General features: G+C 31.8%; 5 protein-coding genes across 12 annotated transcripts in view; 2 read left to right on the top strand and 3 right to left on the bottom strand.

The window, feature by feature from the left end:
• The window catches only part of LOC127069268 (myelin regulatory factor-like protein), a 33,217-nt gene extending 28,775 nt beyond the window's left edge, over positions 1-4,442 (bottom strand). For 4 of the 8 annotated variants that reach the window (XM_051006055.1, XM_051006062.1, XM_051006056.1 and 1 more), the window contains exon 1: positions 3,598-4,441. In XM_051006055.1, coding sequence (XP_050862012.1) covers positions 3,598-3,646 — 49 coding nt within the window. In that variant the 5' untranslated portion in view covers positions 3,647-4,441. Of the gene's footprint in view, positions 1-3,597 lie in introns of all 8 variants that reach the window. The other 4 variants (XM_051006060.1, XM_051006057.1, XM_051006058.1 and 1 more) reach the window with 3 other exon arrangements.
• Positions 4,443-4,821: 379 nt separating this feature from the next.
• On the top strand, positions 4,822-6,988 carry LOC127069285 (U3 small nucleolar RNA-associated protein 15 homolog). Its single transcript, XM_051006111.1, has 5 exons — positions 4,822-5,023; positions 5,165-5,747; positions 5,815-6,035; positions 6,123-6,558; positions 6,640-6,988. Exons 1-5 carry the CDS (start codon positions 4,934-4,936, stop codon positions 6,873-6,875), a joined length of 1,566 nt encoding a protein of 521 aa, XP_050862068.1. The 5' UTR covers positions 4,822-4,933; the 3' UTR covers positions 6,876-6,988.
• A 162-nt stretch (positions 6,989-7,150) lies between these two features.
• Positions 7,151-8,497, bottom strand: LOC127069292 (dynein regulatory complex protein 9). The gene is made up of 3 exons (XM_051006134.1): positions 7,709-8,497; positions 7,408-7,615; positions 7,151-7,333 (listed from the first exon to the last, which is right to left on the bottom strand). The coding sequence occupies exons 1-3, from the start codon at positions 8,493-8,495 to the stop codon at positions 7,210-7,212; spliced, it is 1,119 nt and encodes a 372-aa protein (XP_050862091.1). The 5' UTR covers positions 8,496-8,497; the 3' UTR covers positions 7,151-7,209.
• A 210-nt stretch (positions 8,498-8,707) lies between these two features.
• On the bottom strand, positions 8,708-9,468 carry LOC127069299 (tubulin-specific chaperone A). Its single transcript, XM_051006141.1, has 2 exons — positions 9,129-9,468; positions 8,708-8,936 (listed from the first exon to the last, which is right to left on the bottom strand). The coding sequence occupies exons 1-2, from the start codon at positions 9,256-9,258 to the stop codon at positions 8,710-8,712; spliced, it is 357 nt and encodes a 118-aa protein (XP_050862098.1). The 5' UTR covers positions 9,259-9,468; the 3' UTR covers positions 8,708-8,709.
• Positions 9,469-9,863: 395 nt separating this feature from the next.
• LOC127069287 (uncharacterized) lies at positions 9,864-14,121 on the top strand. The gene is made up of 2 exons (XM_051006116.1): positions 9,864-10,068; positions 11,530-14,121. The coding sequence occupies exons 1-2, from the start codon at positions 9,992-9,994 to the stop codon at positions 12,968-12,970; spliced, it is 1,518 nt and encodes a 505-aa protein (XP_050862073.1). The 5' UTR covers positions 9,864-9,991; the 3' UTR covers positions 12,971-14,121.
• Positions 14,122-15,360: the final 1,239 nt, after the last annotated feature.

The following is a 15,360-nucleotide window of genomic DNA, read 5'->3' as shown; positions in this document are numbered from 1 at the left end:
AAGATATAAAAGAAATAAAAAGAGAAGAATGAGCAATGAGCATGCAGCGTGTCGAACCGTAAATAATTTCGTGTAAACGTAAAAGAACGTTCTCTAAGTTACTTTCACTACCGGACGAACGGTATAACCCAGGAAAACCAGAATCGAAATTGCCATAGTTAGAAACGAATGATCCCGCTAATTCTAAGAATATCCCGACAAGATGATACTTGTTTATTTCATTAGATATGGATTTCATTGACACAAATTACATACATATGTATGTAATCCAAAAACTCGAATATACATGATGAACTTTATGCTGGTAACCCATGACCCAAATCACATGGACTATGTAACTATGTTAGATCTTAAATCTAATGCGGGCTAATGGCATTCAATATCATTCGTTATATATATGTATATAAATCGTTATTTTTTATTTAAAATTCTTCGACGATGCTATCGAGAAATTGTTTTTCAATTATTTTTTTTTATCGTTTTACGTTCGTTATTTTCCTTTTTCTTTTTTTTCTTCTTTCTTTCTTTTAAACAATTTGTTCGAACTTGAAAATGTTTTAGACTCGACTAATCACTTTTTATTTGGTTTTTTTATTCGATTAGAACAGAAAGATCAATATTCTTTCATGGACCATTACGTTTCATTTGAAATTTCTAGACATTAGACTTGTACAATTTCTTTTTGCTTTTTCTGTTCTATATGATTGCTTATTTATTTATTTATTTTTATCTTTTCATTTCTTTTAAATTTGATCGGATAGAAAGATGTAGATCATTATGTTTCGTTTAAGATTTATAGGTATTATGCAATTTTTTAGTTTTTGTTAATTTTTAAAGGTGCTCGATGACGTTAGATCTCTACTTAAATTTTAGACTTACTTCTGATCGATTTTACTTAATTTTCTTTTTTACTTTTTTTTATAACAGTTTAAATTCGATAGCAAGAAGAGGATCTTCCGGAACTCTCGCGATATACATACATAAAGTATGTAAGTACTACTATATACCAAGAACAACGTCGGCTGCTTTCTACCACGGCATATCCGATTCGAGAAAATTCCGTTCTCCAGGTCGATCGTGCCGTATCCGCGAGAGAACGTCGCGAAGCAAATATCTCTCATCGGAGAGATGTGCTTTTTTATTATTTTTATTATCTTTTATTTTATTTTATTATTATTTTTCTCCCCCAATGCATCGTTTCAAAAAAAAAGAACCAATAGAGAAGAACAGAATGAGAGCAATTTCCTTTTATTTTTTCTTTTTTTCTTTTTTATTTCGAATACATAATGACAATTATCAGCTCGAAACTCGTTTAAAAATAAGTATTACATGTCGATTTCTAACTGACGATATTCATCATGTTTTGTTTTATTAATAAATATTAATAATACGCGTGACTCAAGTCCAATAACTTGAATCTTTTTGTTCTTAATAATTTGTACATAAGTATGTTTACATTCTCAATGAGAAATATTATGAAAGTATAAGGAAAGAATTGGAGAAAATGTTTCGTTTTTCTTTCTTGTTTTTAAATCTTCTAAAACATCATTTTACTCGTGTGCATTTAAATGCACACGAGTTTATACAGGATGGACCAAAAGTTCTTAAGTAATATTTGAAAATCAATCTCGAACTCCTTTTCGAGAGTTTTGTAATTTGGGCTTGGAGTTTTTATAATTTGAAAAAAAAAAAGAAATTAGCTTGAAAAGTCTGGAAAAGGAATTAATCGATAATTGATTCTTAAGATCACCGATGAACTTTTGATCCGTTCTGTACATCATGCATTTTCATTCTTTAATTCGATCTCATTTTATTGTCATAATTGTTACTTCATGTACCAAGCTTTTTCTCATATTATTTAAGTATTATTACTTATACACGGTATAGTATAATTGTACGTAAGTATTACTATGCTGTTGTATGTGTAATTTTTTGTTTTTTATTTCTTTTTTCTTTTTCTTTTTGTATTGCGAAATGCATGTATTGTACATATATAATTTCGTACGTAAGTATATTATACCATTGTATAGTATAATCGTAATATAATTAGATAATTCTATAACTTTCGAATTATATTATATAATTTTTCTGTGGACATAAAGAAAAATTAGATTACAGAATGTTAACAAATTTCATAATATATACATATATATATATATATAGATCATCGCGTGATCATGTCACAACGATCTTCTTCTTCTCATTCTTATCTACGATATAAAAAAACAACAAAAAAAAAAAAAAAGAAATTAAACCTTTCCAAAAGAGCCCGACCGTCGCAGCGAATTATTACAAAAGATATTGCACCAAAAAAGAAATAAAAAAAAGGGGGGGAATCAAAAAGAAAAAATTAAAAATTAAAGAAGAGAAAAGAAAAAGAAGACGCACACATTCGGTATCCATGGTGCGTTTTAAGGTCAACGAACGAAGCAACCGAGTAAGTAAGTACAACCTCTCTGTTCATTCTCTTTCTCTCTTTTTTCTTTTTTTTTTTTTTTTCTTCAAACGGGAGGAAGAAATAATAGATAGATAGAAGAGAAAAAGAGAAAGACAGAGACACAGAAAGACAGAGAAACATGAGAAAGGTAAAGAATAGGTATGTGTTTTAAAAGAAACTATCGACAATGTCGCGATTCGAAGATGACGTTCTCGCGATTCTCTCCTTGAACGTTCAACGATCCTTCTCTCCTTTTTTTTCTCTCTCTCTCTCTTTCTCTATCTTTCTTTCTCTTTATCTTTATCTCTGTCTCTTTCTCTTTCTCTTTCTCTCTCTCTCTTTCTCTCTTTTTCTAACTCTTTCGCATTTTTCGCGGACGAACGCTTTTTCTCGCCTTTACATTTTCTTCGCACGCGAGGCCGTGTAAAAACGTGTCGACGGTATATCGTTGGCCACGTAACTGGAACGGAAAACAAACGTGTGTCCAATATTTTTTTTCTTTTTTTTTCTTCTTTTCTTTCTCTCTTCTCGTCCCTCTTGTTTTTTCCAAAATAGAATAATCTCATAAGAGAGAAGAGTAAAAGGGAAAGAAGAGAGTAGAAAAATAAATGACGAATCTAACTTTCAGGTTATGGCGAATAGAAGAGAGAGAAAGAGAGAGAGAAAGAAAGAGAGACATCAATGCATTGACGTTAATAATAACAATCGAATCGAAACAAATCGAACGAGAATTAAAAATCGTCACAAAGATTTTCCAAAAATATCGACAGAAAAAACGAAAGAGAAGAAGAAGAAGAAGAAGAAGAAGAAGAAGAAGATACAGCAAAGTGATCTAACCAAAAAAACAAATCAAAGCAAATTGGTCTCTAACAAAAGATCTATCTAACTAGCTAAAGAGAGGAGAAGCGGTAAAACGACTTGTTAATTCACAACGAATGCACTCTCCACCTATATCTATATACCTATACATACGTACATACATACATATATATACATATATACGTATGTATGAATGTGCGTCTGTATATAGTATGTATACGTATATATATAATGTATAGTTACGTGTATGTACGTACAAGTGTACATACGCCACTCCTAAATCGAGATCGTAGCACGGAAAGAGAAAATGCAATAACGAGTAAGAGAAAGAGAGTACTCACCTAGAATCGCCTGGAGGGTCTGCTCGTCCCCGTCCCCGATGACATCCATACCTCCGTTCGTGATCGGAGCCCAACGCTCTTCCGGGCCCGATCAACGGGCCCCATTTTGTCTCGGAGCTCGCTCGCTCGACCCAATGACGTCCCGCATATTAGACGTTCTCTTTCTTCCTTTTCTTTCTTTCTTTCTGTCTCTCTCTCTTTTCTTCTTTCTTCTTTCCTTCTCTCTCTCTCTCTCTCTCTCTCTCTCTCTCTCTCTCTCTGTCTCTCTCTGTCTCTCTTTCTATCGTTCGTAATTCTTTTAATTTTTTCTTTTGAAAAAGCACTTATTTTCTTATTCTCTTTCTGTTCTGTCTCTCTTTGTTTGGGTTGTTTTATCCTTTTCACACCTCTCTCTCTCTCTCTCTCTCTCTTTATTTCTATCTCTTTCTTTCTTTCTTTTTCTTTCTCTATCTATCTATCTATCTATCTCTTTCTCTCTCTCTCTCTCTCTCTCTCTCTCTCTCTCTCTCTCTCTCTCCCCTGTCTCCGTCTCTCCTTTTCACTTTGTCTCCTTTTGATGTATATACGACACGATGATATTTACGATGAAAATTTAAAACACGAATTTCTTACGCACGTCTATCAATCGACGAACATTAAAACGCAGAATAATACGAAGGGCAAGGATGAGGTCAATGGAAAATAGGAAGAAGACACGAACGAGACATCGCGTAGAAAAGCACAAGCGACCTCGCTCTAACTACTCTGCTCTCGTGAAACACCGTACGCGACTCGCGCGTAATCTTCGAGACGCGAAGAACTAAACTACTCTTTCTCTCTCTCTCTCTTTCTGCATAGAGTTTCGTAGTCCGACGACGGAGGACATGAGCGCGCGGGTGCGCGAATCGTTATACATCGGCGCCACGGAAATCACTGTCACGTGATCACCTCCTATTCGAGTAATTGCCCGCCAAATCTGCTTTATTCGATAATGATTCGATTATTTTTATTCGTTTCGAGATAATTGACGTGTTTTTTCGACTTGGAATATTCGATAGAAAATCTGACGTACTTTTGATATTAGGATTAATGTTCGTATCGATCGATCGATTAATCGATTAATGGTAGAATGAAATTTGTATGATCGCTTCTTTTTCAATTCCCACCGGTAGATGGCGAAATTAAATTATTCTCAATACGCGATCGATAAATCGAAATCTTTGTTAACCTATCACTCTCTACATTATCAATAACTCGATGCCCTGGTATTGGTAGCTATGTATCTTCGTACGTCGTGCAGGATAATTCTCTCTCGCAAGTCTGTAAATATATACATTTGAAAAATATTTCGTGCACGATGGCGTCTTTTAAGAAAACAAATTCAAAGATATTTATGAGAGCGGGACCTGAAATAACACCGGATAATATTTATTGGAAAAAATATACGGTAAGAGTTTGCATAACCTCTATAATAATGTTTGTTTAACTCATCTTTTCTATCATAGAAAGTGTGTATAAACATAACCCACAAATCACTATCTCAATGTAATATTTTTATTATTAAAAATGTTTTCCATTTATTTAACAGGCACCTGTTTTAGTGAAAGAATTTGGTCCTATCGATTATATCGATTTTTCACCTGTAGAGCCGCATTACTTTGCTGTCACTTGTTCTGTCAGAGTACAAATCTATAATCCGATAACTAAATTAGTTACAAAGAATTTTAGTAGATTCAAAGAAGCTGCCTATGGCGGTTCCTTTCGTAGAGATGGCAAATTATTATGTGCAGGTGGAGAAGAGTCCGTTATACGATTATTCGATGTTAGCACAAAAAGTCTTTTACGTCTTTTCTCGGGCCATAAAGCTGCCGTACACAGAACATTTTTCACGGCAGACAATCTTCACATCGCATCATTTTCCGATGATAAAACTGTAGTACTATGGGACATAGGTACTGAAAAACAAATAATTAGTTTTAACGAACATACCGATTATATCAGAGGTGGAGCAGTAAGTCCTGTATCTTCGGACATAGTATTGTCAGGAGGTTATGATAAATTAATAAATATGTACGATACTAGGACGAACAAAAAAATTTTTACAGTAAATCACGAAGCACCGGTTGAAAGTATTCTGTTCTTGCCTTCTGGAGGAATATTTTTATCAGCAGGTATATTAATGTAAGATATTGTTTTTAAGGATATATAAATAAGTTAATTTCGTTTAATACGGTACAGGTGGAACAGATGTGAAAGTATGGGATGCGCTTGCCGGAGGTAGATTATTGGCAAAACTTTCACAACATCATAAAACAGTAACCTGTTTAAAAATAACTTCCAACGGTCATAGAATATTATCTGGCTCATTAGATAGACACATTAAAATCTACGATTCAGGAACGTATAAAACTGTTCATACATTGGACTATCCTAATTCGGTTCTCAGCATGGGGATTAGTGTAAATAAATATTTACGATTACGATTATAAAAAAAATTATTTGAAATCATCTTTGATTATTCTCAATCGAATTACTTTTAATTATAGGCAAATGATGAAACTATAGTAGCTGGTATGGTGGATGGTTTAATCTCTGTGCAAAGAAAAGAAGAAGATATAAAAGATACGAAAGTAAAACGTAAAAAAATGTCTTATAAAAATGCAGGTGAAAATACTTATGTATCGAGCGTCGATACCGTAGTACAAGAAGAAGTTAAAGAAACGATGAGTAAACACGACACTTGGTTAAGAAAATTTCAATATTCCAAAGCTTTGGATTCTGTTATGTTGCCTTATGTAATTAATAAAACTCCACATGTGACAGTTGCATTATTGCAAGAACTTAATAAAAGACAAGGTCTTAGACAAGCTCTTGCTGGAAGAGATGGAAAATCTCTTGCTAATATCATAAAGTTTCTAATTAGATACATAGGTAATGTTCGGTTTGGACGAGTGTTATTACATGTGGCCAATGTTTTAATGGGTTAGTTGATATATATCGTAATTCTATTTTATATACAAATACGCCGTGAAATTATATCTTCTTCGTTATTTGATATTATAGACGTTTATGAAGATAATTTAGATGGACTTGCAGCAGAACCACGAAACATGTTCAATCTTTTAGCAAATAAATTACAAGAAGAAGAGGATTTAATTGTATCATTGGCACAATTACAAGGTACACTTCAAATTATATTATCCGGTGCAGAAGCACAACATATTACAACGGCTAGAGATAATCAAACTTTAGAACCCTCAAGTGCTGCACAAAAAAATCTAATATTTAGTATAGCTTGAGTCTATCAATTTAGTATAGTCAGAATACTATCAATTTATTATTGTAACATATTAATGTGTATATATAATTTTCCGTACAAATTTTAATAAAAAAATTATTACATATCGTATACCGGGAAACATTATTATCGGACAATAGGCTTTTACTACAATGTATCACCATGGCACTAATGTATACTATTAAAAAAAAAAAAAAAAAAAAAAAAAAAAATTAAATTAAAAAAATGCTTTAAACGATTACACAAATAATCGTTTCTTTAAATCTTAATATATAATAAAGTTTTAATTTATTTATTTTTGTAATCAATTTACGGCAACATACTAATAAGTCATTTTAAGATGCATCATTTTTAAGGTATTTTTGCCATGCAGCAGATCGCGGTGTTTTAGGTATTATCCAACCAATTGGAATCTGCGATGAATCGGCATCAAAACTGATGTATTTGTCCCAAGCAGTTCTATAACATAAAAATGTTTTTAATTGAAAAACAAATTTTTTTATTGTAATAATTAATTTTTTTATGTCATTTACCGAATCATAACGAGATTAGCAACATCCGTTTGAACTTGATCCGGCATTATAATTTTTCTTCCGAATAATACATTTTGCCATTCATCAAAAACATTACTTTTTTGCTTCTCTATTAATTTCTCATTATCTGTTTTTAGCATCAATTTTAAGCCTTGTTCTTCAATAGAATATTCTCTATCTAATGCAGACCATTGTTCTGACAATTTATCTGTAATTAAAAAATTGTTTTTAATACATTTTTTAGACAGTTATAAAAATTTAATTATAAAAAAATAATTAAATGTTATAAAAAATTAATTACCGATAATATTATTAAAAACCTCGTTCGCTGCTATAGATATCGTTTCTCCTCTTGCTTTGGCAATATTAGTTTTTACGTTACGTAGATTTTTTAATTCTTGTAGAATTAATAAATACTTTTTAGCATCGCTTCGTTTATTTCGTACATCCGATAATATCATATCGGCGTCTTTACGTAAATTTTCATCTTGCTTTTCTTTTTCTATTACCGCTTGTTCGCGTCTCAGCCATGAATCTGCTTCTGCATGTAATCTAGCTCTTCTTTCTGTTCTACGAGCTTTCTCAACCTTCCAATTTTGTCTTTTAGCTCGTTCTCTTAATCTTTTTTTTTTACGTTTTTCTACATCTTTCTTTAATTGATCGAAAAAAGTGTTGTCTTTAAATTTTTCGATTACTTGAAATATTTGATTTTTCAATGTAGCGCACTTTTCAATTTTTTCTTGCCATTCTTCTACCGGTAAATCTATATTGCTTCGAAGCTCAGTACAAATAGTCTCTATTTGTTTATTTAATTTGAAAATCATAATTAAAGAATTTCTAGCTTCTCCGATCTTTGACGGTCTTTTAAAACTTTTTATATCGATTAAATCCGAACTTTCTTCCGTTTCTTTAAGAAAATTTTCAATTTGCTCTTGATCTTCTTGTCTTTTTTTAATAGAAATATTCAACATTCCATCGCTGGAATTAACGTTACAAGGATTCCAATTCGACGGATATAAATTTTGTTGAAAATTTCCATTGTAATTTACGTTGTATATAGATTCGTTATAATTCGTTGGATAATACATATTGAAATGAAAACCGTTATTATATTAGCAAAATCTAAGTGAAAATTCTTGATTGTTAAATGCAATTCTTTATACTCAATAAATATAAAATCTAAAGAAATATCTTAGTTCTATCTTAGCCTTAATAATTAACACAAATGTAGCTTGCTTTTTGAAGTTAATAGTACATAAAAATATTAATCGCGTAGAAAAGAGTTAACGGACGTATCTTCATCTAACACATTTGCAAAATTTCTCCTTCTTTAGGAAGTTGAGCTTCGGCTTCTTGCAATACTTTCTCCGCTTCGATATAATCCTCAGCTTCTTTTAAATCTTGTTCCGTTTCCAAAATACCCTTTAACTCTTCGAAAGCTTTAACAAGACGACGTTGACAGTCCGGTACCATCATAAGCGATTCTTGTAAAACTTCTTCTTGCTTCTTAATGTCGTATCCATCCTTGTCTATAAATGGATAGATGACGTAATGATATAGAAAAACGATCTAATTATAGTTCTTAACGAGTTAATTACTTAACAAAGGCAATGTTCTATAAGACGTAACATTATTGAAATAAAATCAAAAGCGTCGCCTTTCCAATTAAAATAATATTACAAATTTGAGCTTTCGCTTATCTCATTGAAATATTCTCTCACCCTGTTCTTTTAATTGCTGTATTCTTTGACGTTGTTGCGCCGCTTCTTTTTCATAAGTAACTTTTTCTTTAGCAAGACGTTTTACTACTCCGGTCTTAATTTTCAAAGTTCGTATACGCGGATCAGACATTTCGTTATAATTATATAGTTAATAATTATATATCGTAATATTTTTTTTTTTCTTGTAAGAAACCGTACAATTATTACCTTTTAAGGTAGGATGATTGAGTAGAAACGAAACAGTACGAGAGACTGTTAAGTTTAGAGGTTAGATCACTTCACAATCGCAGAGTGCGTTCAAATATAACCCCTGCAGTAAGACATAAGACCGTATTATGGAAACTTGACAAACGCTAAATCGAAAATTTCTATTACGTAATAAAACAAATCTTAACTATTAAAAATAAAAAAATATACGAAACAGTAGTATTTTTTATACAAGAAAAACGATATTAACATAAAGAAATAGAAAAAAAAATTACATATTCGTAAGAACGATTATGGCTTAGGTTACAATTCTAATTAATTATCAAGATTATTACAATTAATTTAGGTTAATCCAATTCGAAGAAAATAATTGATAATGATATATAACGCATTTAATATGTGTACGTTCGATCAGATTTCATTTTTACCGCCATTTAAAAATCATCATAAACCGTATCTCATTCCTATTGTTTCTCCTAGGGGGCAGCACGTTATTTATTCACGAAAACGACCAGGAAAGTCGAACATCTATTTCACTTCGATAATACGTGAGAGAAACACGAAAGATAATTGTACGTTGCTTCACGCTCATCTCGCGTTCGAAACTCGTTGAGAGATGTAACGGAGAGAGAAGTGTCAGTGGCATTCGATATACAATGCAAGAAGATATATTTCCAGCCGCAGAGAAAATCCTTTCCGATATCGAGAACATCCTGAAGAAGGATTCCTCTGTGTGAGTATATTTCTCTTTCATACATGTTCTACTCTCGTAATCGTGAGGGCGGTGTCTTTAGAAAATATAATTGACATTAAACGTTGAAATTCTTTTCTTCTTCCTGAAGAGAAATTACTCTCTTACATTTCTCAAAAAAAAAAAAAAAAAAAAAGAAAGAAAGAAAGAAAAGAAAAAAAAGACCTCTCCGAAAAAATGATAACGTTGCTACTAGGGTTAAAATTTCGTACGATTTTTTTCTTTCTTCTTTTATTCTTCTCATTATAATTTATTTATTTGTTTATTTCTTTCTTTTTCATTTTTCGTTTTTTTTCTCTTCGCTTATTTTTTCTCTCTCTCTCCCTTTCTCTCTCTCTCTCTCTCTCTCTCTCTCTCTCTCTCTCTCTCTCTCTCTCTGTCTCTCTCTGTCTCTGTCTCTGTCTCTATCTCTCTTACTGTGTTTTTTATCTACGTATGTATCTGACATTATCTCATTCTTCCATCCTTTCGCATACACAAACGTTCGATCGATTTCGATTTCCACGAAACGAAACGAAACGAAACGAAGGGAGAACCCTACTACTAGTCCCCATGCTTTCGAGAAACACACGCCTTCTATGTGCACTTCCTTGTTTTTTCCTATTCGCAAAAAAAATGTGACAACGATAATAAACACTCCTACTATCTTCAATAATGATTGATTATATACGATATCAACATTTCTTTGGCGCCATAACATTCCCCTCCCCCAATATTTCTCTCCTTCTTTCTTTCTCTTTTTTTCTTTCTTCTTTTTTTTTTTTAATTATTTTTCTTTATTAATCTTAACAATCAATTTTTTTTTTTTTTTTTTTTTTTTTTTTTTTAGATAGAAAGAGAAAAAGAGAGAGAGAAATGAAAGAACACAATTATGATAGAAAATATATATGTGTCGACGAAATATACATGTATGTGTATATGTGTGTGTGTGTGTGTGTAAGAATAATTACGTTCTAGAGTACAAAATCGGAGACATTTAATATTTTTTCTTTTTATTTATCTATTTATTTATTATTGAGGAAAAAGTGGGAGGAGATTAATATGTATCGAATCTTGTTTTTATTATAATTTGCTTTTTACTTCAAATGAAATATATATATATATATATATATATATATATATATATATATAATGTTTTTGCTGCGTCTCTCTCTCGCGTTCTACAAGCTTTACGGCCAAGGTCATACGTTCGTAGTTCGTAGTATATGTAACAGTTCCGTATATACCAGTTTTCGACGCAGTTAATATTGATCAATCAAATAATTATTCCATCGAATTCGAACGAAAATGATATCCCCTCTCGTCTTTTCCAAAAAAAAAAGAAATAGAGGAAAGATCAAATTTATATAAAGTACGTATCCCTCGTTATTTATTTTCAACCTTGACACATAGCCCTTATCGATCCATTCGTCTAATCTTTCCTTTAACGTATATTTTTTTTAGAAAGACATTTGAGATTATACCTGCGGAGGACAACGAGAACAAGTCGCCGGTGTTTCATCAGGAAGAATGTTTGGGTTTAGCGTCGTGGTGCGTGCAACCGCTTTATTGCTACGTACATCGTCGTCTGTTCGAACATCGTCGAAATAAACATAGACGAGAGGATCCAAGCAACGTTGCTAGATGGCTATTAGGCGCGTTGCTTTTAAATCCAGATGTACCGACATTCTGGAATATGAGAAGAGAATTGGTCAAAAGTTACAAATTGGACGTTACCGAGGAATTAGATTTCACACGATTGGTACTATATAAAAAAGCAAAATGTTTCGAAGCGTTTGCGTATCGTCGTTGGTTGTTACCATATGTATTAAACGCCGAAAGAAAGAATTACGATCCCGTACCAACGGAATCGCCGTTGTGTATAGAAATAGACATTACTAGTACATGCGCCGATAGATACGCGACTAATTATCATGCCTTCAGTCATCGTAGATACGTTATGGCTCTTAAGGAATCTCGTGGATATACGTATCCTAATTTCGATAGCGAATGGAAGAGTACCTTAGCATGGTGTCAATCAAACGTATCCGATTATAGCGGTTTTTGTTACCGACAATATCTTCTGGAGAAGTGCCTGCTTGAAACCGATACGAATACTAAGAGTAATATCTTCAAATGTATTAAGATTAACGAGTATCGAATACGTTCTCAATTGGTAATGGATTACGTTGCCGGCTTGATCGTTACTTCTAACGATAATAATTGTCAAAGTAACAAAACTAACGAAGATTCGATGGCCGAACAAGGTCCTACGCTTCAAACTCTTGATTTGCTTCATGGTAAAGCACGACCCACCGTTACTAGCGACAATATTGTTACTGGTAACAATAGTAGTAACAGCAACAGCAGCAGCAACAAGAACATTGGCCACAGCAGCAGCAATAGTATTGCTACTACTGCTTGTACTACTAGTTCTATTACTACTACTACTATTACTACTACTACTACTACTACTACTACTACTACTACTACTACTACCTCGCAACTCGTACCCTGGCAAACATGTTTCCAAGCTTTGTCCTATTGGGTAGAGGAATGTAGGCTCAATGAAGATTTAATTAGAATGTACGACGATCACGAAGCTCTTTGGTATCAACGTAAATATCTCGCTCATATTCTTACACGTCTCATCGAATCCTACAGAATGTATTCCTATTATAAGTCTGAAATAATCGTTGATCCTTGTCATCGTATCATGCCAAACGAATATAGTAACGTCGATGAATTGACCGATGACAAAAGCAAAATCAAGGCTCTTCTTGTTCAAGCTTTCTTAAATCGTACTCGTGATATCGTCGAGTTAGCCATGAAACGTGATACCCACGAGAAACTCGTTGTCGACAAATTCCTAAGATATTTAAACTACATTGGTCTTAAGCTTTGAATTATTTTTCGCTGTCCTGTAATTTCTTTTTTTTTTTCATGATCATTTTGAAAGATTTATTCGTTAGATTTTGAAAGCATCTAAAGAGATTATTAGAGGTATATGTAACATTTGTTATAAGATTTTTTTTTTTTTTTTTTTTTTTTTTTTATAACTAATTCTCTCTCTTTTATAATAAAATTCTCTCTTTCTCTCCTTTTCTATTGTAAAAAAACTGATATGGTTTTACACAAAGAATTCGATGCTATCAATCAAATGATTAACAAATATGGAAATAATATATATATTTGTGGGGATGTATATATATATATATATCACGCGACTCGTAACGTGTCAGATTATATTATTCTACTCGAAAGAATATTTGAGCATAGTCGTATGACAACTATGGCAATAATATTTTCTCTTGCTATATTTTTTATTTTTTTTTTCCCCAATAGTATTCTCGCAGAAAATAATAATATATTATAACAATAATATAATGATAATCGTCATCGTTTCCTTCGATCACGGTGCTATGATTCTCTTCACTGTGTGTGTAACTTTCATTTTGATAATTTAATATTAATCTGATAGATCAATGAATAGATCACTGAATCAAGATTTTCGATTATAAAACTTAGATGCGTATATATATATATGTATAGTTATTATTTTTTTTTTCTATCAAACTATCTGTAATAGCACGTTTTAAAAGTTGAATCGATTCAATTTGAAATAGGGCCTCACCAAACACTTATTCGATTTACATTTGAATTGTCTATAATAATACAGAAATACACGGATCACTTTTATTTATTCATTCATAGAAAATAATATCATTAGATGATCATCTATTATTACATACATACATACATACACAAACGTTATAAAAGTATATAAGTAAAGAGATTTCCTCGTCGACTAAATGTCGTTAATATCAAATGATTAATTAGTTAAATCTACATGTAATCTGTCAGATAAAGAAGAATGATATAATAGTTCTGTTTGCAAGAAGAAAAAAAAATGAAATAAAAGAAGGCAGATTAACGTAGGGGATTGATTGTACCGTGCGATTACAGGGAAAATTTAATAATAATATTAATAATATTGTATGTGTATAGTCAATACCCTGATATGGAAAGTGATAAAAGAGATTAGTTTTTTAAAAAGATTGTCTACATATATATAAAATCTCATTTCTAATACCCAAACTGTCGTGTAATTACGAAAGGTATCTATTTTCAAAAAAGATTTATTATAGTTTTAAGAGAAAACATTTTCAAAAATAATCCTGATGTGTTCTTCATACGTAAATGCTCATAGTTAAAAATAATCGGTACGACAATGAATTATTCGCAGTAGTGTATGTACAATTTTCAGAATATTATCTTTGTTATTTTTATTTGCCTAAGTAATTGCTTTTTTTGTTTTGTGTTAATAGCCAGAATATCCTGAAAAGGATACGTAAAAGCAGTCGGTATATTTCATTTTCTCAAATAACATTTTATAGGATTTTTCTCTTAGCAATTTTTCCTTTTTCTTTTTTCCTTTTGTGTATTGTTTTATAAACGAATCCAAAGATATGGAATAATAATACAGTAAGTTTTAAATGTGTTAAATAATTGGAGATGCTACTGTCCTTCTTTAATTGCACGACAGTAGATAATACCTAAGCTATATCTAATCGTGTACATGGACTTGTAAGTATGTATTTATAAGCAGTTTCTCTCTCTCTCTCTCTCTCTCTCTCTCTCGTTCTATGCGTGTGCGTACGTATATATATATATATATGTGTGTGTATAGTAAATATACGTGTTTTCTAATCGTGACGTGGCTAAGGTAAGGTCCCGTCTCTTTGGCACAGGAAGAAAAACGAAAATAAACTACTTACATACTGGCAAAGACTTTTAACGCTAGCAAGTCGTCGTCATCGTCAGTCTAGCGCGAACTATCGTTTAGGAAAGTCCAACAATTGAATTATATTTATCACGTGGATTTTCTAACATCGTTGTTTTTATAAATAATTAACAAAAGAAAAAAAAGTATACATATACATATATGTTTATATATATATATACGTACATATATATTCATTTATTTACTTGTTTTTGTTTCTTTTCTTCTTTTTCTTTCTTTTTCTTTTTTTTTTCATTTCATCGTACATCTCATCGATTCAAGTATTTCAAAATGTCGAATGATCATTGGAATATTACAATGTGGACGAAGTATAGTAATTATTGGTCGATAATAGAAAGGAAGTTTATGATAAATGAGACTAGCAAGACGTGAGATTAGAAATACGGTCGAGAACTTTTCAAAGAAAATAGCTTTGTGGGTGTATGTGTGTGTGTATGTGTACTTTAATAATAATGTTCCTATGGAAACTAAGCTGGAAATTTCTATGACGT

This window comes from Vespula vulgaris, chromosome 15 (genome assembly GCF_905475345.1).
Source record: "Vespula vulgaris chromosome 15, iyVesVulg1.1, whole genome shotgun sequence".
In the NCBI taxonomy this organism is placed as follows: domain Eukaryota; kingdom Metazoa; phylum Arthropoda; class Insecta; order Hymenoptera; family Vespidae; genus Vespula; species Vespula vulgaris.
Note: the sequence above shows the minus strand (reverse complement) of the source record. Positions and strands in the feature narration are given on the sequence as shown.